The sequence below is a fragment of the Pristis pectinata genome, chromosome 4 (assembly GCF_009764475.1).
Source record: "Pristis pectinata isolate sPriPec2 chromosome 4, sPriPec2.1.pri, whole genome shotgun sequence".
Lineage (NCBI taxonomy): Eukaryota > Metazoa > Chordata > Chondrichthyes > Rhinopristiformes > Pristidae > Pristis > Pristis pectinata.
Window position 1 is genome coordinate 77,549,545 of NC_067408.1, and position 26,473 is coordinate 77,576,017.

Consider the following 26,473-nt stretch of genomic DNA (forward strand, 5'->3'; position numbering starts at 1 on the left):
GGCTGTCAGGTAAAAATTTACTTTCTTCATCTCTGTGGCAGTGTGTATCATTTACAGGACGAATTGCAGAAACTCGTAGACTTTTAGATCATATAAGTCTGTGACCTCTGCTACTTCGATGGACAAAGATGAGGCAGGAGATGCATCGGAACTCCACCACCTCTAAGTTGCACATCATCCTTCCTTGTTTTATGAAGTGAGATTAAGATGATTCTGAGGGGGACTGACAAGGAGCTAGTGAGAGGGTGTTTTCCTTGGCTGAAGAACTTGGAATTGGGGACAAGGTCACAGTTAAGGAGTTGGTTAATTTGGAATGAGATGAGGAGAAATTTCTTTTATGCAGAGATTTGTAAATTTTTATGTTCATGCAACAGAGCTGTAGATAGTTGTAGATATTCAAGATAGATCAACAGTTTGATACAAAATGAATCTAATGGACAACCTTGGACTGGAAAGTACACTGGAGAAATAGGGTCAGCCGTGATCTTATCGAATGGCAGAGCAAGCTACAGTGTTGTATGATGGCGAGCTTCGGTGCTCTGAGGTTTCTCTCTCTCATTTAAGATTCTTATCCTTGCTATTTGAGCAGTTTAGCTCTGTGATCTCCATATTTGTTCTTTGCAAGTTCCAAATATACCACCCTGCATTTTTGCTTGATTTAAATGGCAACTCGTCACACTGCCACCTTCACATACCCAATCTTTCCAGATATAGAGCTGTTGAATTTCTTATCTCTCTCTGTCTTTTGAATGTTCCTCTGATCTTTGCACTTTCAGAACTCGGGTTTGATGACACAATTGGTATTTCAAGACTGTCTTTTTTACTTTCTTCAGCTGTATGTGTCGTGTGCCTTTGAGCATAGGCATGTTGCTTTCCTCTTAGCATTCTTGATGCTAATAGGAGAGTCTTGTGGTGTGCCTGTTGTGCAGCAAAGTAATATTATAACAAGGATTCAGTGTGGCAGTTTAAGGTCTCAACATGTGCAGTTTAAGTGTTCTGGCTTGCAAATAAAACTGCTGTCTATTTGAATATATATGTGCTTTGTCTCAATGCATTTGTGAAGATATTGTACGTTGGCAGCAAGGATGTGAGTTTCTGTTAAAGTTGTTGAAGGACATTTGTGACTCATGCTTGGCAATTTTTGGATGAGTTTGCAGCACCAAAGTATTTGTACTGTTTTCCTGTGACCACTTGCATCAAGTCTCATTTTTCTAAGACTGCCACATGTACTTCCAAGAGTGCATTGTACAAAAAGCCATTGTGGCAAGGGACAGTAGTGTTTCAATCAATGGGTTATCACGCAACAAGTTAAACTTTATTCTAGCCATATATGAATGAGCTTGAACCATTCAGTTAGTATATCAAGCAAGTGGAGGTGTTCTTTAAAGAGAACCATGTCCTGGAGTTTGCATGAGAAGATGCTGTTATGAGAACCCAAACAATGCCACATGCAAATATAAAGCAATGAGAAGGATGTGCACAAATTGGTGGATTAATTTAATCCTAAATTGTTGGACAGTGAGCCAAAAGCAGGGTGCAATAACTTGTATTTTGTTGATCATATCTTAAATAATAGGTTTGTATGTGCAGTAATAGATGAAGAAATGGCGTCAATGCTGCAGAGCAGGTAATAGAGCTTTTTAATAAGTTAAACCATATGTTCAACTTATTAAATAGTTGTATTGATGGAAAGAATACCCAAGAATGCTCGAGAATGTTGTCCAGAAGCAATCCACAGCCAGAGAGCTGTTGCAGAAATTCAAGGCTATGAAACTCAGTCCGAACTGGGCTGGTTAAACTAGTTCAGTCATTTTCTAACCATCATTTCACCTCTGTCATGTCAGTTTAGAACAGGCAAATGTTTCATTTGCCAAAGAAAGGTCACATTCTGATAGCCTGTAGATCCAAAACTCTGACAAACAACAAAATCGATTTCAATGGCAATTCAAAATAACAACCAAAAGGAGGACTTGATAGTTGGGAAATTCCTTCAGACAAAGAGGAAATGGAATTATACACATTATGGTCACAGATAGTAATGGTAATAGCTGACAGACCTTTGATTAAATGCATTGAATATCTATTGCATTGACTTGTGAATTGATAATGCTGCAGACATTTCAGTGAAGAGCTGAAACACTTATTGAAGCATGTTTTGCCAGAAAACATTGACAGATAGGACTGTCCAATTGATTGCCTCTTCAGGGGAGGTCTTGCAGGCAATGTGGCAAATTGAATGCACAGTGCAACACAAGATTTTGAATGCAGTCACCCATCATTGTGGAAAACTTTGAAAATGAGTCAGCTTTAATGAGGAAAGATTAATAAAGCAAATTTGAACGGGACTTGAAGAATATATTCAGTGCTGATGCTTTATAGTCAAATTTTAAAACAATGTTAAAAAATTATGACAGCAGCTTCATTGATATGGCAGGGTACAGTGCACACATTCATGTCAGATCGCATTGCAGACCCAGATCAGTCCTGTATGCTCTGAGTCAAATTGGGAAGAAACTGGGTAGGCTAGAGTTAAATTGTATGCCTATGAAAACTGACCAGAGTCAATGAACCATGCCAACACTAACCCATGCTGTTGTGTGGAGCTGTAAAGTCACAATAAGTCAAGCAGTTGATAACAAACTGTATCCATTGCCCATTTAGTGAAGTTTGAATATAGAGTCGCATGGACCAAAGATATTCTCAAACTGTGTGCCTCCCATGTCTGTGCAGTGTTGAATGCTGACAAACATCTCAGCAGTTTCTGACCATCAATGTCAAAGTTGGGTTTATTGTTATCTGCACAAGTATGTGTATGCACAGGTTCAATGAGAAACTTACTTGCAGCCGCATCACGGGCACATAGCATCATATATTAGCATTCACAAGAAAAACATAAACCAATTATACACAATTTTTGCAAGAAAGAACACAATTAGAACCAAAAAAAGTCCATTTTAGTACAAAGTGATCAAAGTGGTCATAGTGTTGCTATTACTGAGGTAGTGATTAGGGTTTTACTGGTTGGTTCAAGAACCAAATGGTTGAAGGGAAGTAGCTGTTCTTGAACCTGGTGGTGTGGGACTTTAGGCTTCAGTACCTCCTGCCCGATCGTAGTTGCGATAAGATGGCATGGCCCCGATGGTGGGGACCTTTGATAATGGATTTTGCCTTCTTGAGGCAGTGCCTCCTGTAGATACTACCAGTGGTGGGGAGGGATGTGCCTGTGCTCCTGTAGATACTACCAGTGGTGGGGAGGGATGTGCCTGTGATGTATTAGGTAGAGTCCACTACTCTTTGCAGCTTCTTGCGTACCTGCACATTTAAATTGCCATAGCAGACCATGATGCAACCAGTCAGGATACTTTAATCAGTACATCTGTAGGAGTTTGTTGGACTGTTCAGTCACAACCCAACGACTTTATAAATAAAGTCATTGGATTGAGTGGTTGTTATTGTGGCACCATTCAACCAGGTGTCCTATCTTGCTCCAGTAAGCTGGCCCATCGCCACCTGTGATTCGCCCAACAACAGTAGTTGTGTTGGAAAATTTGAAGATGGCATTGGAGCTGTGCTTAGCCACACAGTCATGTGTATAGAGAGTAGAGCAGGGGGCTAAGCACACAGCCTTGAGGTGCACCTGTGTTGATGATCAGCGAGGAGGAGATGTTACCAATCAGTGAAGTGTGCCAATGAGGAAGTTGAGTATTCAGTTGCAGAGGCCCAGGTCTTGGAGCTTGATGATGAGTTTGGATGGGATGATTGTGTTGAACGCCGAGCTGTATTCATAGATGTAGTGCTTAACGAGTTCTGCTTTACGGACGAGGATACCCTGTAGATTTCGGTCTTTGCCCAAGATTTTACATGCTGTGGTGAATAAAATCTTGCAAGCAGTGTATCATAGGATTGTGGGAAACTTTTCTCCATAACAGTGGTGCCTAAAACTAGAGGGCATAGGTTTAGATTAAGGGGTAAGAGGTTAGAGGGGATCTGAAGAATCTTTCACCCAGAGGTGGTTGGAATCCGGAGCACACTGCCAAAGAGGGTGGTGGAGACAGGTGCTCTCAAAACATTAAAGGAGGACTTGAACCACTAAGGCACAGAATGCTATGGACCAAGTGCTGGTAAATAGGATTAATGTAGAGAGCTTCATAATGGTTCTTATGGCTGTGGTGGGCTGAAGGCCCTGTTTCTGAGTCGTATAACTCCATGAAGTTATTTGGTGACAAAAGCCAAAGTGTTCCTGTTGGTCAAATGATAGCTGGAGATGAACCAAATCCTGATGATGAACCACTGGAACATAAAATTGATTCTGTGCTGGATCCAGTGCAGAGTCGAGCATTGAAGAACCAAATACAATAAAGTTAAACAAAGAAACAGAACCTCCTTTGAAATCAAATGCACAACTAAACTGACCAAAAGTGGATTCAACATCAGAATCTGTGAGATGATCAAGAAGACTCTGAAAAATGTTTTCTGGACTAAGTTGTTAGTTGTTGTTCATTAAATGTGTATATTGATAAATTATCTGAATCACAGTGTTTATTTAAAAAGAGGGGAGCAGTGCAATTTATTTATAAAAATGGAAATGCCATTTTCTCAGCAGATATGTGTGTTAGGAATGTGGTCCTGATTAGATAGAAGAGTTATGTGGCATGCCCATTTTTGCAGTGTGCTGGCTTCAAGTCCTGTTGTCCTGGGAGTGTCTTATCCTGTAAATAAACCATTCTTTGATATAGAAATGCTGCATCTCAATACACAGGTGGCACATTGGCACAGTACATAGTACGATTTCTCACTGGTCTGGTCATCTGGGTTCAATCCTGACCTCCAGTGCAGTCTGTGTGGAGTTTGCATGTTCTCTGTATGACCCTGTGGATTTTCCCTGGGTGCTCCAGTTCCTTCCACATGCCAAAGATACACTGGTTAGTAGATTAATTGACTACTGTCAATCCCCCCATAGTATTTGTGATGGTAGGAGAATTGGGATGGAATTCCTATGCATGTGACAGAGAATAGGTAATATATAGAACAATATAGGCCCTTCGGCCCACCATGTTGTGCTGACCTTTAAACCTCACCTAAGACTATCTAACCCCTTCCTCCCACATATCCCACTGTCTTAAATTCCTCCATATGCTTATCTAACAATCTCTTGAACTCGACCAACATACCTGCCTCCACCACTACCCCAGGCAGTGCATTCCATGTACCAACCACTCTCTGGGTAAAAAAACCTCCCTCTGATATCTCCCTTGAACTTCCCACCTATTACTTTAAAGCCATGCCCTCTTGTATTGAGCACTGGTTCCCCGGGAAAGAGGCGCTGGCTGCCTGCTCTATCTATTCCTCTTAATATTTTGTATACCTCTATCATGTCTCCCCTCATCATCCTCCTCTCCAAAAGAGTAAAGCCCTAGCTCCCTTAGTCTCTCCTCATAATGCATACTCTCCAAATCAGGCAGCATCCTGGTAAATCTCCTCTGTACCCTTTCCAACGCTCCCACATCCTTCCTATAATGAGGTGACCAGAACTGGACACACTACTCCAAGTGTGGTCTAACCAGAGTTTTGTAGAGCTGCATCATTACCTCGCCGCTCTTAAACTCAATCCCACAACTTATGAAAGCTAACATCCTATAACCTTTCTTAACTACCCTATCCACCTGTGAGGCAACTTTCAGTGATCTGTGAATATGAGCCCCCAGATCCCTCTGCTCCTCCACACTACCCAGAATCCTGCCATGAACCTTGTAATCCGCCTTGGAGTTTATCCTTCCAAAGTGTACCACATCACACTTCTCCGGATTGAACTCCATCTGCCACTTCTCAGCCCAGCTCTGCATCCTATCAATATCCCTCTGCAATTTTCGACAGTCCTCCACACAATCCACAACACCACTGACCTTTGTGTCATCTACAGACTTGCTAACCCACCCTTCTACCCCCTCATCCAAGTCATTAATAAATATTACGAAAAGTAGAGGTCCCAGAACCGATCCTTGTGGGACATCGCTAGTCACAGCCCTCCAATCTGAATGCACTCCCTCCACCACAACCCTCTGCTTTCTATACGCAAGCCAATTCTGAATCCACACAGACTAGCCTCCCTGGATCCCATGCCCTCTGACCTTCTGAAGAAGCCTACCATGTGGAACCTTGTCAAGCGCCTTACTAAAATCCACATAGACCACATCTACTGCACTACCCTCATCAATCTTCCTAGTCACCTCCTCAAAGAATCGTATCAGGCTTGTGAGACATGATCTTCCCTTCACAAAGCCATGATGGCTGTCCCTAATCAGTCCATGATTCTCTAAATGCTCATAGATCCTATCTCTAACAATCCTTTCCAACAGCTTGCCCACCACAGACGTAAGGCTCACTGATCTGTAATTCCCTGGACTATCCCTATGACGTTTTTTGAATAAGGGGACAACATTTGCCACCCTCCAATCCTCCGGTACCGTTCCTGTGGACAACGAGGACTCAAAGATCCTAGCCAACTGTTCAGCAATCTCCTTCCTCGCCTCGCGGTGCCACCTGGGGAATATTCCGTCAGGCCCCGGGGACTTATCTGTCCAAATATTTTCTAACAGCTCCAACACATCCTCTCTCTTGATATCTACATGGTCCAGAAGATACGTAATAAAGGAAAATGAGTGGGGAAAACGAGATTGCACTGAGAGTTCGCATAAAGTCATTGGGTTGTTTGGCCAGCTCTCACATTGCAAAAAAAGATGAAGAAGTATTTGCAAGGATACCACAGCAGGCTCTTTGGTTAGAGGACTTTGTCTGACATCATAGTTTCTCAAAGAAAATCAAATCATTGTGAAAATAGTGTCTGAAGAAACAAGGTTGTTCTCACCAACCTCATCAGCCACCTAGAATGAATGAAACATTTCTGAAATTTTCATCTTATTGCTTTTGATCTTTTAATTCCTGTGCACTGCATTGAAAGACAATTAAATTGCTTTTTTTCCTGAAGCTATTTATTTCTTCAACCACTATTTTTAAAATATTGGCTGAAGATTCCCTCCTGTCAGCTGTCTGCCCACATTGATCACACACTCATTTGACTGGGTAGTGAGAATATGTGTCAAGTGCTGCCCGTTCGCAGCCATCCACTTTTGAGAGTTTTTATATTATTGATCTCTAATCTATAATTTATAGTGGAAAAACAAACAACCGGTCCTAAAATATTCCAACAAAAATTTTATTAATCACATGAGAGAAAATATAAGATTTTCTGTCATATAAAATAACATTTGAGACATTAACTAGTGGATTGGTCAATACTCCAGCACTCAACATGATTCTTGTTAATGTTGATTTGTTGTACAACAGGGAATAAATTGATGGATTACCCACTTGGAATGTTTGTTGATGGGATAAATGCAGGAGTGGGGCAACTGCATCAGCAAAACATAATGTACAATAGACTCATTCCAAAGACCAAAGCAAACTATTATTTCTTTCAGACTTTCTTTGTTGTTGCATTACCCATTTCTGAAATCATTGAATGCAGCCATTTTCTTCAACTCTATTCCTCCACCCTTTAACTCCAGTCCATTCCTGCAAATTATTTTCTCTCAAGTGTCGACTTTATTCGAATACCCTGATTGACACTCTGTCCAGCCCTTTTACAGGCAGTGAGTTCCAGATCATAATCACCACCCACATTATAAAAATACTTTCCATTTCACCTGAATCCTTTGCCCCTTTCTTAGAATCTCTGCCCCCGCCCGGAAACCATAAATGAATGCGTGCAGCTAATCCCTGTTTATCCTCTCTAAACTCATCATGATCTTGTTCACCTCCAGTAAATTTCCTTTCAATCTTTTTTTGTTCCAAAGGGAACAATCCAAGCCTTTCTGAGTGGTGACCCTTTTCAAATATACAAGTTCCTGAGGGGTTTTGACAGGGTAGATGTTGAGTTGTTTTCTGGTGGGAGAGACATAAGGAGATAAGGGGTTTGTCCTGTAAATCTGGGGTGTGTTGAAATTTCTTCACTTAGAGGGTAGTGAATTTCTGGAATTCTCTGCCCCAGAGGTGGTGGAAGCCAGATCATGAGATTTATTTAAGGTGGAGGTGGATAAATACTTAAAAGATCGAAGAATTGAGGGTGATGAGGAACTGGCACAGAAGCGGAGTTGAGGCCAGCACAGATCAGCTATGGTCATGTGAATGGAAGGGAAGGTCTGACCTATTATTTTGTTCCAGTATAACAAGTAACTAAATTTGCTCATATCCAAAACCACACAGGAAATTTCTTATCCCCTCTCTCCAGGACCCTCACATCCTGCCTGAAGTGTGATAACCAGAATCAGATGCAATACTCCCATTTGTGATGTAACCAGTGTGGCTTTATTTATCCCATATGCTTTACCAATTGTGCACTCATCACCTGCTGCCCCTTTCCAAGAGTTATGGACATAGAATCTCAGATCCTTCTGATCTTGCACATGCTTTAGGACTGTACCATTTAGACTCTAGTCATGTTCTTTTTGTCAAAATGCATCATTGACATTTGCATTGCTCATTTGCTTAAAAATTGAAACATAGGTTGGGTCCCATTTCACTTACCCCCTGCCTCCCCCACCCACTGTAGAATTTGTATCAGGTGAATCTTGTGTGCCCTTGGAGGAGCAAAACTGCCCTCTTGTTTTCCTTTGTCATTTACATCCCCCTTTTATTTAATTTGGCTATCAAAGTGCCGGTGTCAAAACTGAGCCCAATACTGTTGCTGTCTGACATCAGATATACAAATTTATTGGTCTGGAGCATTGAGGTCAATAATTGCATTTCAATGCCATCCTGGTGGAGATTTAATTCAACAAATCAGGAATCTTAGCTTGGATCTTCCTAGCTTGTTGACCTTAGCACCAAGCAACGAGGTCTGTTAATCAGTTTAGTTGTCAGGAGGCGACTGATACTCAGCATCACTAATTGAATAAAACTGAGAAAACTTTCAATCTACATCACTCACAATCTCATTTTTAAAGCTGTGATTATGTTGCAAAATATTGCTTAAAATCTAAGATTGTCCCAGCATGTTTATTTGCGACTTTGGAAGCATTTGAATAAAGTAGATATTCTAATATTGCATTAAAAGATAATTAGCTTCATAATAAGGTTTCATTGGGAATATTTTGGAATATTCCAAAAGACCTTGATAGGTCATTGCCTATTAAATGCTTGATATATAATTCTATTTTAATGCATAATATTGTTGAAATGACAGTAAATTGATGGACTGCAGGCCAATAATGACTGCATTAAAGCAAAAGAAATTGGAGCATCACACAACATTCTATGCAGTTTTAAACTTGTAGATCCACTTTCTCGGTCATGGATGAACAACTCCTGTCCATTATTTAAAACTGCTGTGTTTAGAGCAAAAGGACATTGTGACTCTTCAATTTTTTTGACAGGGTGGTGCTGGGAGTTCCTTATTTAGTGGGGAACATGGCACTGTTATATAAAAGCACTGTTGCCTGGCAGCCCAGTGCAGATTGTCCATGTCAGAAGCCCCAGTCCCAGGAGAATTGCATAATGAACCAACCAGTCTGCAACACTCACTGTTGCAGTGCAGATCGCCGAATTTCCTTGATCTGGGAGCACTGTGTTGCCCCATTTAAAAAAAATACAAATCTCAGCAATATCCTCCCCAAAATAAATTAGAAAAGTCATTCCCTTTCGAAGTACACAACAGATAAATTGGCAAATTTGAATGGTCAGCAAGATGAAAGTCAAATATCCCAGACTTGAACATCGGCCTGTGCTCAATTTGCTGATGAGAGCAAGGCAATGAATGGATGCAGTAACTACTTGCTTTGTTCCAGGTGCAAATGGGAGAATCACCAACATGTTTGGGTCTTGATTACCAGCCATTGTTTGGATTGTTCTTACCTGTGGTCGAGTGGTCCAACACTGTTGCAGTTGACGTGGCCACTTGGGCAGGGTGCCAGAATACATCAACAAGGAGTATACACTTTAAAGCAAGGCTGGCGGGGGGAAATAACAACAGATCAGTGTCTGGGTTTGGGGAGAAATGGAGGGATGGGGAAATGTGGGAATGGGGAAGGGAGATGAATGGGGGAGTGTGAAATGCATTTTCTTTCAATAGAAGTAAAGCTTGAGAACAAAAAAATTGAGAATTGATCTGTGGGAAAGCAACATAAAGCTGATTCACAAAGCAACATAAAATTGTAATATATATTTTAATGAAGAGATATGATAAAAACAGAATATTAAAACAATGGCTGGTGAAAATTTTATAATGTAGTTTGAAAGAAATGGTAATGGAATACTTTCAGAAACATTCGTGCTCAGTTCTGTCCATTGTGATTGGAAGTGTTGATTCCATGTGCAAGTTCCCACTTGAACTTGAAAAGAATTGGCACTTCAGCATGAGGCTAATTGTTTCTTTGAGGTCTCTTCATTATACCAATCAGTGAAATATGAAATGTCAGCAGCCAGGTTTTTTTTCCCAAAGAATGGTGACAGAATTGGCATTGCCCAAGGAAAGAGAATAATAACCATTGTGAAATTATGTACTGTCTTCATTTGTATGCATGTCTGGTACTTTGAAAAGCAGTGCTATCTCACATGCCCTAATTAGTCTCTCGAGGACATGCATCCTGAATTGTCTTGTTCATTAGACTTTCTACTTCCTGATGAGTTGATTGGTTGATTCTTGCTGTGTAATGGCATGGATCTCCCGACTTCAAAAGTGCAAGTAAATACGTTTTTTTTAAAACAATAAAACACAATTCTTTTTACAGATGTTGCAACTGCACATCCAGACAAGAAATCCATCATTATGTACATCACGTCGCTCTTCCAGGTTCTGCCCCAGCAAGTAACTATTGAAGCCATCCAGGAGGTTGAAACCCTGCCACGACAGCCAAAGGTTACTCAGGAAGAACAAAAAGAGATGCTGCAAAAACAGCATTTCTCCCAGCAGGTGATAATTTGAAAGCTTGACCTAAAGTACCTATTAAGTATGCTCAAGAGTAGTCATGACTTTCTGTTAACCCTCAACCCTCCGAGCATTAAGCATTTTGGAATGTTCTAAATTTTCAATGGTTCCCGCAATGTATTAACTGCAAAGCTATTTTGTCTTTTATGATTTTGGAATCCACAACTGTTGTAAAGTTGCACCAAAGGAACTTAACATTGTTGCATTCACAAGTCTGAGTTGAGACTTCTGAGTTCCTCAGTTGGTTAAATTAATTATTATTGTGTCCACATGCTGGTGTCCCGATTTAGACCATGACAGTATGAAGCAAAGACTATTTGCTTTCTCACAAGGTGAAAATGAACATAGGATAAATTACTTGAGGCTGCTTACATAGAAATCCTTGTGGTTGCAAAGTGATTCTGGCAGGAGCCCAGGAGTGGTTTGATATCTGGCCAGAAAGTCATGCTTGGTATGTGGATTAAAAAAGACAATTAAATAACCATTAATATTTTTATGAATGCTGTCGCATGCTCTAAAAATTGCTTTTTACTGTTTGTGATTTACTGCAGATTTTTTAAAAAAATACTGTATTATGATTTTCTGGTTGGACAGGCTGCATATGAAGTTGTCATGGTGACCATTTCATTTACCAGATACGGTCGTGTAGTTTTCTACAGGAGTCCTTGCATTTCTTCTTAACAGGCAGATTAGGTAAAACGTGATAATACAATACCAAACAAAATAAGTGCTAGTTGAACAGAACAGAAATGGTTTTGGCATTGAAGCTTTAATTCTTAACTCTTCCAGAACTCTGTAAAATTAGGCTGTTCACGACATGACAAAAAATAGTGGATTGCTTTTACCACTTCTGGAAAGCAGGCTAAAAAATGACAGCAACTGTGATGTGGTAATGGTATTTTCATTCCAAAATAATGATTTCCTCCGAGAAATAGTAAAGTGAAATATGTTGCATTAGAACCATAAAATAAGTCAGTCAATCTTCATTGTGACTGCAGCTATGATTTAGTGGAAATTTTGATTACATTGTCCATTAGGATGGAGCGCTGAGTGTTTACATCCAACTAGAATAATATGGACACATTAAGGAAGGGTAGGAAAAATAAACTGGAGTGAAATGTGTGAGAAGAATGAAATAGAGTGCACATAGTTGTGAACTGACGGAGATGAGCTAATAAGATTCTACTGGAAATTGTTTGGCATTAATGTTCAGAAAGGGACATCAGGCTGTAAAAGATACACCAGCAGAAGTTCATTCTGAGCAATAACAAATAAGCAGCCTGTTTTGCAGTCAACCCAATCTTCTTCTCCTGGGAAGTAAATGGCTATTTTTTCACAGGCAAAAATGCTCCTTCTGCTGATTCTCTGCGTATGTTTAGAATGGTTCTCAAGGCTTGTTGTTGGAAATTGAGCCTGCGTTATAGGTGCCAATTGAATACAGAAGTAATGTGTATGTATGCACTCTGTATTGTGTAATTAATGCACACAAAAAGGGATGAATCTGTACACCAAGCTCCACCCATTGGGTTGATGAAGGCTTCTGTGGTCAAGGAGAACTGTGAGGCTCCAGGCCATTTGGGGGACACAGTAGCAGCAGAAGTGGAAACGTGCTCAAAGCAACCCCTCCCGCACCCCACCTCCCCCCTCCCCTCCCCTCCACTCACAGCAGGAGTCCAGGTGCATTACCTCAAGTTTGGTTGTTAGGTGTTCAGCTGAGGTCCAGAAACGGTAGGAAAAATTTTGAAAAGGTATACACATTTATAAAAGAATTTCTTATTTCTCCACTGCCTCCCTCAAGTGGCTATTCCTGCAGGAATATAGATATTCAGAATCTTTGAGCTGTTGTCTTCGTGTCAGCGTAGAGCGTAGAACGTAGAACAGTACAACACAGGAACAGGCCCTTCAGCCCACCATGTCTGTGCTGGCCAATCTAAACTAATCCCATCTGCCTGCACAAGATCCATATCCTTCTGTTCCCTGTCTGTTCACATTACTATGTAATTGCTTCTTAAATATTGCTATTGAATCTACTTTCACCACTTCCCCTAGCAGTGCATTCCAGGCACCTGCCACTCTGTGTTTAAAAAAAGTCTCATAAATCTCCTTTAAACTTTCCCCCTCTCACCTGAAATCAATATTTCCACCTTTGGAAAAAGACTCTGACTATCCACCCTAACTCTGCCCTTCGCAATGTTGTGCACTTCAATCAGGTTGACTCTCAACCTCCAACGCTCCAGAGAAAACAATCTATGTGTGTCCATCTTCTCCTTATAGTTATTGGTCTCCAATCCAGGCAATGTCCTGGTGAAACTCTTCCGCACCTTCTCCAAAGCACCTGTGTCCTTCCTGTAATGCAGCGACCAGAACTGCACGCAATATTCCAAATGTGGCCTAACCAAAGTTTTACACAGCCACAATGTGACTTGCCGACTGTCAAACTCAGTGCGCCGACCGATGAAGGCAAGCATGCCATATGCCGCCTTTACCATCCCATCCACTTGTGTTGCCACTTTCAAGGAGCTATGGACTTCACTTGACAGGACCCCACTGTACATCAATGCTCATTAGGGTCCTGCCATTTAGTGTACGCTTTCCTCTTGCATTTGAGCTCCCAAAGTGCAACACCTCACACTTGTCTGGATTAAACTCAATCTGCCATTTCTCTGCCCAAATTTCCAACAGTTCTAAATCCTGCTGTATCCTTTGACAACCTTCCTCACTATACACAAACCTGCCAATATTTGTGTTGTCTGCAAACTTAGCAATCAGACCACCTACATTTTTGTCCAATTCATTTGTGTGTATATTACAAACTACAGAGATTCCAGCACTGATCCTTGTGTAACACCACTGGTCACAGACGTCCAGTCAGACTATTGTCCCTCTATCACTACCCTCTTTTTTGTGACTAAGCAATTTTGAATCCAACCTACCAAGTCACAGTGGATCTCGTGACTTAATCTTCTGGATCAGTCTGCCATGAGGGATCTTGTCAAATGTTTTACTAAATCCATAGCGACGACATCCATTGCCCTATCCTCATCAATCATCTTCATTACCTCCTCTTAAAAACTCAGTCAAGTTTGGAAGACACGATCTCCCCAGCACAAAGCCATGCTGACTATCACTAATATTCATGCGTTTCCAGGTACAAGTCAATCCTGTCCCCAAGAATCTTTAATAATTTCCCAACGAATGATGTAAGATTCACCAGCCTATAATTGGCTGGATTATACCGATTGCCCTCCTCAAACAAAGAAACGATTTTGGCTATGATATAGTCTTCTGGGACCTCACCTGTGGCTAAGAAGGATACAAGAATCTCAGCTAAGGTCCCAACAATCTCTTCTCTTACGTCTCTCAGTATCCTGGGATAGATTCCAGTAGGCCCTGGGGACTTATCCACAATGTTCTTCAAGAGACCCAGCACCTCCTCTTTAATATCAATGTGCCCTGGAATATCAACGTACCCCTCCTTGACCTCATCATCATTCCTGTCCTTCTCCTTGGTAAATACTGATGCAAATTACTCATTTAGTACCTCACCCACTTCCCCTGAATCCAGGCATAAACTCCCTCCTTTGTTCTTAACCTACCTTTTCCCTTACTACGCTCCGATTTTAAAGATATGGATAAAATGCCTTGAGATTTTCCTGAATCCCACTTGCCAAGGACATTTCATGGTCCCTTCTAGCCCCCCCCCGATTCTTTGTTTAAATTCTTTCCTGCTTCCTTTATATTCCTCAAGGGCCTTGTCTGATTTCAGCTTCCTGAGCCTCAAGTATGCTTCCTTTTTCTTTTCGACTAAACTCGCAACATTCAAGGTTCCTGAACCTTGCTATCCTGATCTTTCATCTTCAAAGGAACACATTGGTCCTGAAATGTAACCAGCTGATCTTTCAACGACTCCCATGTATTAGATGTGGATTTGCTCAAAATTTTACCAATAATGTTCCTCATCTACTCCTCCCAGTTCCTGTCTAATACAGTTGTAAGTTAGCCCTCCCCCAGTTTAGCACTTTCCTCCGAAGTCCAGTCTTATTCTTATCCTTAATTGTCGCTGGGTCTTTTTGTTATGTTAACTATAAAATCAAAGTTCTGGAAATAAGTAAACATACAGGCAGCATCTATCATGGAGAAGCAAAGTTAATGTTTCAGATCTGCTGATGTTAAGATCATTGACGATAAACGCCCTGTTTTACTGTCTCTCCATAGCTGCTAAATGACCTGAGCATTTCCAGCAGTGTCTGTGCTTTTTCTAGGTTTTCAACATTCTTTGCCTTGGTTTTAAATCCAGGCCCCTGAGTCAGAAATGAGAATACTATCAGCAAATGAAGCAGACACTGTCTGCCCGTCCTTTTACTCCATGACTTTTAATACTGCAGGCTATGACGAAAATAAACTAACCTGAAGTTCCGAATGTGATCGGAGGTCAATTCGGAAAGCAAAATTGCAGTGATTCTTCGATCAACCCAGTGCTTCTCTTTAATGAAGTTTTACACACTTGACCAGTCCTATGAGGTGTTTTCCTGGGAGCTTCAGCTGAGCAAGTGAAAAGTTGCTGCTGTTCATATTATTTCTTGAGGTGGCTCCGAATAATAATCTCTGGGAGGGATATTTTTTGTGGTGTTGATGAACTTTCTTTTCCATTAGTATTTAGAGGGGCAAAGGGCTTATTTAGGTTGCTGTCAGTTAGAGTCTGAATAGTTCAGCTGATTATATTTGCAAGATTGAGTTCTCCCACCAATATTTGTTAAACAAGGCGATTTTGTCCTTGGTCGAAATTTTAATACACTTCAGCCATTTGACACAGACTGAATTACCAAAGTAGATTAATATTGTTTCAATCTGTGCCTCTCTCGCTCTGGTGTGTGGCTGTAATTAAAGTGAATATGCACATAAAGTGGGCTCACAGTTAAAAGTAGCCTCTTAGAAATTATGCTGAGCCATTTTGCACCAATATTGTGCTCTCTATGACACCGTGAACAATCTGTTCATCACATATTCTGGTTAAGTGGCTCATTAACAACTTGAGAAGTGAAAAAAGATCATTATTGCAGGTAGGGCATGATTATCTTTTATTTTCATCCCATCAACATGTTCAGGAGGTGCACACTTGAAAATGACACATTTGTGTTTGTCAGCCTGTCAAAAAATAAACAGAAAAGTTTCACTCATAGCACTGTTTCTGACAGTAAATTATAGAGTCAAAGAAAAGATTTTCAAAATGAAAATGTAAATTGTACAAATTATGCAAAGAGTAATGAGACTAATACATGTTTGAATATGTAAAATTTATGGTACAAAGTCTCATAAAAATGATTTGCCAATTAACTCCCTCAATTATCTCTCTGCTAGATTATACAATTAGTGACCAAGAGCCGAGCTGGTGATGGGCCCGCAGATGTCTGGTGCCATTGCTTTGAAATGGTGTCCTGGATGGGCAGGAATGGGTTAGAGAGAATCTTAACCAGTCTCCTTTGTTTCTGTATGAATGCACTTCTATTCTCTGACATATTTACGTCCATTATACTAGATAATGAAAATTTAGTGGAATAAGCTTTGCATAACCACTCCATGGTAGAACACAATTCTATCAATAGAATTTCACCTGAATAAGTTTATTCAATATATTCATTGCAACTTGTATAAATACAGTATATGATTGGTTCGGTGCTCTGAAAAAATAGTTCACCCAAACGATAAAAGGGAAAGTATATGGATTTATGTATTTTATTTAACATCCAGTGGATATCCCAGGGCACATTACTACCTTTGAAAGAATTTGGAAGTGTAATGATTGCTATAACACACAATGTGGCAGTCAACTTGCACATAATGGAACCTTTGAGATGGAATTGAGATTGACCAAATGTCTGTTTCATCTATTCTTCATCATTGTTTGTGTCCCTTCTGGAAAACTGTCAAGACTTTGTCAGATATGATATTAATAGCACACTTTCAATGCGCATACAGTTTAAATTTTCCATGAATTGATCAAAAATAAATTGTATCCAGTGACTGGTTACTTCACAGAGTTCAGTATTCACCTTTTAGAGTTCTTAGTTGTTCAAGGGTTACCTCATAAGATCCAAACAAAGTTTACAAAATAATACAAAGCTAGTTCTATCCCAGCAAACAGTGGCCCACTCATATATTTGGAAAGGATGTTGGAAGTGCATTGTTCTGTTTTGGTGGGCATATTCCCCTTGAAGTGGACAGTTTGCTCCAGTTATGTAAATTGTTTCCTCTGGATTTGATAGTGATGGGGGAATTTTAAATCTTGGCTTTTGTTGCTGTTGGAGGAAAATACAAAAGAAAGAAATGAACATTTGTTGTGAGCAGAAGTATTGTACAGGCTCCTTGTGGCATTACTTGGATTTCTTCAGTTTATTTGTGTTTTTCATCTGTCTCTACTTGCTGACCCCTTTCCACAATGTTTGTCTGGTTTTCCCAATTTCCCTCTTTTAGGTCACAGTCTGTGTCACACAAGGCCACGTGCGCACTCCTTCACCTTCTAAACGCTACAAAAGCTATGCCTACACGCACGCCGCTTACGTTATGTCTCCTGACCAAAAAATGGACCTCCCTAAAAAGGTCTGTTATCGCTGCATGATCTTTTGAAATTGCTTGTTCCTTTGTCCTGATTTCACTCAGCCATTACTTATGACTATTTTGTGCACCATTCTGCATGTTCTAACTATAGAGGCACTAACTAACAGTGGAATGAACAATTTAATGGTCATGTTTTGAGGACTGTTCTGATCGTTTTTTGTGATATGCTGGATTAAGATTTTAATTACTATAATGTCGTTAGTTTTGTAGAATATTAAGCAGCAGGGGGTATGTTTGCTTCACAGCGTACGGACCGTATATCCACGTGTAATGATTTTGTGCAAGAGTGACTAGCAGCATTAATCTGCAGTGCTTAAAATGAATTAACCACAACATTATCGGCACCTACAATCATTTTAACTGGTGCTACATTTTATGCCCAATTTTTTTCTCTTCAAAGACAATGTGCCCTTAAAGCTAGTTCAGTGATCTATATTACATTGCTGCACTGTTGAGCAGACTGGTGACTGCACATTTTTAGTATCTTTTAGTATCTTTCAAGCTCTGAAAGCCCCTTGGAAAAATTAAATTTTCTTTTGAATTTTATTCCAACCAACTTGTGAATTTCAGTTTTATGGCACAAAATATGAGACGTATAAATATATTACTCAATGATACTAAAAGGGATCTGTACACCAGGGCCACTTCTACTTCTCAGACTTGGTTTGAGTTCAGCCTTGGGTCACAAGCAAAACAATTTTCAATAGCTGACTGGAAAGGCATAAGCCCAGAAGTAACTTTACAACTTTTTAATGGTGTTAAGATGGTGTTGTGGGTCATTTGAACACTGTGAAAGTCCCATAATGATTGAGGTCTCTAGTTAGGAGGTTCACATTTTCAGTTTCCCTGTGTAACACCAGGTTGTGTCATTTTCAGTGGTGTTACAGTGTTGACCTGTTGTAAATCACAGTTGCTGAGGGTCAGCCTGGCAGCTGCATTTTTGGCTTGAGCATTGTAAGGGCTGAACCACATTGTCAGCAGCACTCTACAGGCTACTAGAAATGTTGCTGCTTAATAAATGGATAGGACACTTATGGGAGGATGCCACAATGATAGGAGAGGACCTATCAGGGGGTCAGATGTACCTGGATGGATTGGTGAGGAAAGATGCTTGCAGTGGCCATAGTTTTTGGTGCCAATGAGGGCTACGGACTGATGCAACTTGACGGGTTGCTGGGCAAGTCTCTGTAAGGAGTAATATGACATAAATGGAGTCTCTGAATGCCTGAAGGTTGGGAAAGCCTGCAAAGCAAACAAATCCTGTGCCTGCTCTGCTTCCAAATGTGTGCTGAAGGAAAAGTAGATGAGGTCTTTTCTCCTTGAATATGGAATTAGGTTGACCTTCCCAGAACAGTTATCAACAGCAGACCATAAGATGTGGCAGAGAACAGCAACACTGGTCACCTGGGATGGTCCTGCCATTTGAAAGTTTCAAGTGAATTTGACCTTGATTTACAAGGCAGAGCATTCCAGGTACAAACGAGGCTGTGTTTGAGCTCACAGATCTCCAGGGACAAAAAAATGTAGGGTTGTGTTGGTTCAGTGAAAGACAGATTTGTTTTATAAGTAAATAAGAACTGACAAATCAAGATGAAAATCATTTGAAGATGAATTTTGGGCATTGTACTCCTGTTGACGTCATTTAAAGGAATCCTGTGCTGGACAAAAGTGCAAGGGTGAAAGAAAATTCAATGGTCAAATATCCTGAAGAGTGCTGAGACAGCCAGAAATGTGCACAATATATCTGTTCTTCAAGTTGGGCTGAATTTCAACTTGACAGCATTGTGTGGTTTTGGAACCGTGTGAAGGAATTTCACTGTGCAAGTGAATATAAACTATAATCTGAAATAAAAACTGAAAATGCTGGAAATATTCATCAGAATAACGGTCATTGATTTGAAATGTTAACAGTTTCTCTTTCCACAGACGGTGCCTGATTTGCTGAGAATGTCCAGCATTTTGTGCTTTTATCTCAGAACGTTAATGATTGATAAGAGTGTTCCACTGTGTAGGCCTGTGTCCAGATTTTACATTGAACTTTTGTTTTAAATAGCATTCAAAATGATGGCAAAGAAAACATGGCTTTCTGTGCTTCACCCTAGAATATCCCTGAACCAGTTTCCAGCTTTGGTTTTAATTTTTCTGCAAAATGGTGTTCAATTTGAGAGTGAAATTTTGAACAGTTTTTCAGTAACAAATAAAGAGACTTTTATGTTTGAGGTGCTTGGGCCATGTTTAGTACCATGCAGTGTCACTTTTAAAATGATGGAACGGTTTTAAAAAATACATTAACCAGAGAAAAGAGACATATGGGAAAAAAAGTGCCCATTTTGAGTAGTTTTGAGCACAAGAGGTGTCAGTATTACATGTTTGTGACACAAGTTTGTATAAGTAAGATCAAATTTTAAGTTTATTAAGTGGGTGTTGGAGATTTTGCATGTTGTTGGATCTCATTTTGAAATGTCATCAGGTTAAAACTGGCCAAGCTTTGATAACAAATTAAAATTAGTTTTTACCAGATTGAATGGGGAGTGGTGGAGGCACATTCCACAATTCACATTTACTGACTGATTGCCTTAGTGCATAAGCTCAAAAAACTGACTTTATGGTAACTGTAAAGATGACTTTTTTTTAGTTTCTTGGAACATCAAATTTGTTATTAGTTCTGAGAAAGCGTTCATCCTATTCTCATTACTACTTTATCCATCAAGGTAGTGTCTCAAAGTGGTTGAAGCCGACGAGAGGTCTGATGCTCAGATTTTATATCCTTATTTTGTTCTCTCGCAAAGGAATAGATTGTAACTACCCAACACTGGCAGCCTTAGTTAACGCAATGTATCCTCCCTTGAATTTCACTGAGCCAGGTTACAACAGCATCTAAAAGGGTACATTTGCTACTATGTTGATATTTTGTTTGGGGTGATGATGATTGTAAACTGTGCGTCAAAGGAGTGAGTGATGTTCTTGAATCATTTAATCTTTGCAAGCCAATTGTCAGGTTTGAAGGAGAGGTGGGGACTTCAAGTATACAGAAAACACCTCAAAAGCTAACCTGCCTGTGATTTACTGGAAAGTCTTGTGGACCAAAACATTGTACTTTAACTCTCATTTTTTTTTAAAGTCCTTTGTACCTTCTGTCCATAGTACCATTCTGTCATGGTAATTTAGATGGCATGGTGGAAAGATGGATTGAGAAAGAATGAAAAAAAAAACCCAAGCTTTCAATTGAATACCTTGGAAAAGTGGAGAGAAGTCAAGGGTATTATCTTATAAAAACACTTGATTAAACAGGATTACGCTGTTTATAATGATAGGATTGTTACCAGGTGTGATTTGAATATGTGAGTCACCGATAAGTGGGGACTTATTGAAGACTTATGATGTCAAACAGCTAAGGATATAGTTCCAATAAAAAAAAGCTGTGATATTTTTAACCTGGTATAATTAAAGGTGGAAGAGCTCAGAAATTGCTGGAGTGATTGACGTTGCAGAAAATGCCATGAATTGTGTTTTTCATCTTGCCCATCAGGTCACATTGTCCTAGTTTTTACGAGGAAATGACAGCAGTTTTGCATGGATTTGCCATCAGATTCTTGTAAAGTGCCTGCATGTTGGCAACTCCTGCTCTTGTATGCAGAAACTGCAGGGTAATCAATGCAAGTGTCTCAAAAGCATAGTCATACGATAGAGAAACGGGCTCTTCAGCCCAATGAATCTGCACCATCCATCAAGCACTTACGTTAATTTACATTAATACTACACAAATCCCATGTTATTCTTCCCACATTCTGATTAATTCCCCCAGGTTCTACCACTCACTTACACACGAGAGACAATTTACAGTGGCCAATTAACCTACTGATTTGCTTGTTTTTGGAATGTGGGAGGAAACCCATGCAGTCACAGGGAGAACATGCAAACTTCACTCAGACAGCACTGGAGGTGAGGATTGAACCTGGGTGTCTGCAGCTGAGAAGCAGTAGCTTTGGTAACTGAAAATAAGGGGGAATTAAAATCAAATTAGATAAAGACAAATGAAGAGACGGGGTCTAAAAAAGGAAAGTGTCATGTAAAGACTCTGTAAATGATATCATTTTCAATTCTGATATGGAACCCATCCTTGGAGCACAGAAAGCTAAGGAGTCTCACACCAAGAGGCAGTGAATTACTCTTGGATAGGTTCTAAACTTCAGAAGTTTTCTGTGCTTCCAGGGATGAATTCTGTGTCAGGAAATAAAATGATACCATTTGCAAGGTCCTTACATGAACCCTAAATATCTGAGGCACGGTTAATTTTTATTTAGTTGGTCATTTGTGATAATTTCCAGCTCATGGTGTAGTCCTTCCTTGCCAAAATTGCTGGAAGTGGGAAAGTGTAGTAGTTTATGTATTCATAATGGCAGTTGTCATGCACTAAGATTACTTTTCAGTAATCTGCAAAGAAACTGGGTGGCCTCAATGGACTTGAATTCTGAATTGAATTCTGCTAAGATTCCAGTTATTGGTTGTAACTACTAACTGATACGTTTAAAAAGAGGAAATAGAGTCATAGAGTCATTGAGCAATACAGCATGGATACAGGCCCTTCAGCTCAACAAGTCCATGCCGACCATGGTGCCCACCCATCTCCTCCCAATTTCCTGCATTCAGCCCGTCTCCCTTTTAAGCCCCTCCCATGCATGTAACTATCCATGTGCTTCTTAAAAGATACCGTTGTACCTGCCACAACCACCTCCTCTGGCAGCTCGTTCCATATGCTCACCACCCTCTGCATGAAAATGTTGCCCCTCAAGTCCCTTTTAAATCTTTCTCCTCTCACCCTAAATCTATGCCCCTTAGTTTTGGACTCCCCTACCCTGGTGAAAAGACTGTTGCCGTCCACCTTATCAATGCCCCTCATGATCTTATAAACCTCTGTAAGGTTGCCCCTCATTCTCCTACACTCCCAGGAATAAAGACCTAGCCTCACCAGCCTCTCCCTATAACTTAGACCCTTTAATCCTGGCAACGTCCTTGTAAATCTTTTCTGCACTCTTTCCAGTTTAACCACATCTTTCATATAACAGGGTGACCAAAACTGTACACAGTTCTCCAAGTGTGGTCTCACCAATGACTTGTACAACTGCAACATAATGTCCCAACTCCTATACTCAATGCCCTGACTGATGAAGGCCAGCATGCCAAAGGCCTTTTTCACCAACCTGTCTACCTGTGATGCTGCTTTCAACAAACTATTCACTTGTACTCCTGGGTCCCTCTGTTCCATTACACTCCCTAGTGCCCTACCATTCACAGTACAAGTCCTACGCTGGTTTGACTTTTCAAAATACATCACCTCACACTTACCTGTATTGAAATCCATTTGCCACTCCTTGGCCCACTTCCCTAACTGATCGAGATCCCCCTGTAATCTACGATAACCTTCTTCACTATCAACAACAACTCCTAATTTTGTGTCATCCGCAAACTTATTGGTCATGCCTGTGCATTTGCATCCAAATCATTTAAATCAATACTGAAGGGTCCCAACCGTGACCCTGCAGCACACCACTAGTCACCGGCCTCCATTCCAAGAAACGACCTTCAACCATCATCCTCTGCTTCCTGCCTCCGAACCAATTTTGAGTCCTTTTTGAATCAATTTTGAATTTATTGCTGAGCGAGAATTGACCATGAATACAAAGGACCATGGTGGATGGATGAGTGTGAAGCAGGGTGTGTTGAAGTAGTTGAATGTGTTAAGTGCAGTCGAGTGGATGTGTCAGGATGGATAAAGTGTATGCTCCAAGAATCAGGATTGGAGTGGCAGCTTGTGGGTGTGATGTCAGGGAGGATGTAAGCTGGTGTGTAGGGTAGGTGCCGATACTCTGGGTGTAGAGGCATGGTGGGAGATCATGTCAGGAGTAATGTGAGTGGGAGTGAAGGGGTGGGGGCAGGGGAAGAGGGACTGTAGAGATGAGTTGAGGTGGTGGTGTGGTCAGGGGTTGTAGGGTTGAGGCAGTCAGAGATTGTGGGATTGATGGGGGGTTTGCTGGGATATGTAGAATGTGCAAGTACTATGTGACCACTGGTCAGGGGAGAAGATGTTGATGGGAGTTGGGGCTGGGGTATGAGTGGTGCAGGAATGGGAATTATGGGTATTATGTGGTCCTGAGTGTTGGAGGAAGAGATGGAGAATAGGTTTTGGAGTGAGAGGTTGAGTTGGGCGGTGTGGGAGGTGAGGGGACAGGCTGGGATAGCAAATGTAACAAATCAGGCTGGGTGTGAATTTCAGGAGGATGGGTGTGTTGATGTTCACACCATATAAAATCATTAAGGGTTAAAGATCCTCTACAAAGTTAGAATTCACTGAATGAATTTCTTCTTTTGACTTACAAAGGTCTGAAATGTGATAAGAAGCGTTTCGTGTAGCTGCAAATGTTTGTGACAGTCTGTCTGAGGTAAATTAACCCAAGAATAAGAACAGGCCATATCGTTCCTTAAGTTGTTTATATACTTATGATAACCTGATGCAAACAAGGAAGTTAGACCTTAAAAGCTATTTTTGGGGGTGGGGGCAGTGTTCATATGGAGTTGATCTACATTTTATTTTCAGAAAAAGCCATTTAATTAGGTTTCAGCCAATTAGATTGCTGTCTGGCCAGCAATATTGGATACAAAGCAATGCTTAAATAGGGAAATTATGAAGTGGAAAGAATGTGACATTGCAGTTACTGCAATCAAATGACTAACAATTAATCAACCATTTCTTTGTATAAGGGTCAATATTGAAATAACAAACCTATTATTTAGCTGTGTAAACCATGCTGAAAAGGAAGCTCTTCTTATTAAATGTGCATTCAGCTTCTTGAAAAATAATTTGTTGGTTTGCTGAAGATGTTCCCCATTCAGAGTTGCCATGAATATGCATGTGAATAGAGGAGAATGTAATTAATTGTGGTTGAGGCACTTCTGTTTCAGATAAGTATGAAGCTAAATTGAGACAGAACTATTAGTCTATTTTTGTGCTTGAAATGAAGGAGTACTCCTTTCACTAATATGAAGAGGGCATTTAGATTGCCAGCCCTCTTGGACCTCTACATTCTGCTGTGGGGCGCAGTGGGACAGGAAAGCACATGAAAAAATGTGATCAATAAGTTTGGTAACACTCAATTTTCCTTGTGGAAAGAGAGTGCTTAGCCACTTGAAATATGTACACTTATGGGAGACAGAAGTATGTGTCCACTGCACTTTTCAAGTTGGATAGAGTAGTAGATCCAGTGCTCAGACATGACTCAGGCTTTACCCTCTTTGCTCATGTGGAGGATGTCCCTCAGGCATGCCACTGCTTCCTTTTTAAAACTGGGAGGGCCAGAACATGACTGGTGCTTGCTCACCTGCTTTCAGGGTCAGTGCTCAAGTTAATGCAGTCAGTCTCCATTGGTTACACTTAACATGAGAAACAATATGGCAAATCTTCTGCCCTGACAGGATTGCTCATGCTGGGACTGAATGTGGTATCCTCAGGGCAGTCTTCTTTCAAAGCTGGCTAAGGCCTAAGTCAGAAGTAGCATCTTCTGCTGTGTTGCTTTTGGCTGTGGCTCCATTGGTGGACTCCTTATGGAGTCCAATGGGTTATACAGTCTTCCTTAGGATTCCCATCCCTCAGGCTGAGGAGCCTGCTCTCTGAGATGTCACCATGTTAGACCTGATGCAAGTGTAGCAGTTCCCATTCAGATGAATGGAAGACATTGTCTTGGAGCAGAGAGGTAAGTGGATTTTTTTAAATCATCAATTTATGTTAGTTGCAATGTGTTTAGTGATTTCTAGTGTTAGGTTTTACTGTTTTAAAATTGGTTCAACAATATTTTCAGTTTTTAACTCATCCCATAGGCTAACGTATTCCTTTTTGAGAGTGAAAGGTTAGGATAGCAAATCCAAGGAACCCTGGATGGCAAGGGTCATCGAGAGCTGGATAAAGAAATAAAAATAACTGTTATATGTCAGGTATAAAGAAGTGAAAATGAGGGAAGTTCTTCCGGAGTATAGAAAGTGTTGAGGGCTACTAAAGAAAGTAATTAGGATGACATAGAGGGAGCTCACAATGTCACTGGTGGAGTTGATGAAGGAGAATACCAAAGCATTTTCTAAGTTGGTTTAAGATAAAATGTCAGAGCTTCAGAGGAGATCTGAGAATGGATTTTTTTCATCCAGAGAGTGGAGAGAATCTGAAATGCACTGCCTGAGTGGGCAGGGGAGACAGGTACTCTCACAATATGTAGAAAGTATCAAGGCGAGCACACACATCATCACCAAGGCTAAGGTATCTGTGCTGGTAATTGGGACAAGTATAGATGGATACTTGATAGTTGGCATGGACTTGATGGGCCGAAGGACCTGTTTCTCTGCTGTGTGACTCCACCAGTCCAGTGCTACTGAATGCTTCTGAACGACAAAACCTTCAGTGGCCCTGATTGTACTAATGGAGCTGTGGTGATTGGGGGGGGGGGGGGGGTGCGGGTGGTGGTCTCCATTGGCTCTGTATGTCCTGTGGGCTGCCCATGCGCTGCACTGCGATTCGCTGAAGTGTCAGGAGCCAGATTCCTTGTGATTGACTTTGTTTGAGATGTGACACTGGGCCAGGCAGTAAGTGACGTGGGCCAATAGAAGATCTGTCCCATAACTCATTTCCATGAGCTTTATCTGTAATTACTGGTTGTAAGGTAGAGTTGTGAAGTTTACAGGCATGTGTTAAAGTTATTTCATTGGACCCACTGTCCCAAGGCCTCATGGTAATCTTAAGGGACGAGTCCAAGTCCCACTATTCCAGATACGAAGATAAAAGTGATCACTCAGCAATTGAATCATCATAAAATCCCAACATCACTTTAGAAAAGG

At 40.7% G+C, this 26,473-nt stretch overlaps 1 protein-coding gene across 3 annotated transcripts in view; it reads left to right on the forward strand.

The window, feature by feature from the left end:
* Window positions 1–26,473, forward strand: part of dmd (dystrophin) — a 1,415,828-nt gene that overhangs the window by 472,417 nt on the left and 916,938 nt on the right. For all 3 annotated transcript variants that reach the window (XM_052015085.1, XM_052015086.1, XM_052015087.1), the window contains exons 8-9: window positions 10,785–10,966; window positions 17,453–17,578. In XM_052015085.1, coding sequence (XP_051871045.1) covers window positions 10,785–10,966; window positions 17,453–17,578 — 308 coding nt within the window. The remainder of the gene's footprint in view (window positions 1–10,784; window positions 10,967–17,452; window positions 17,579–26,473) is intronic.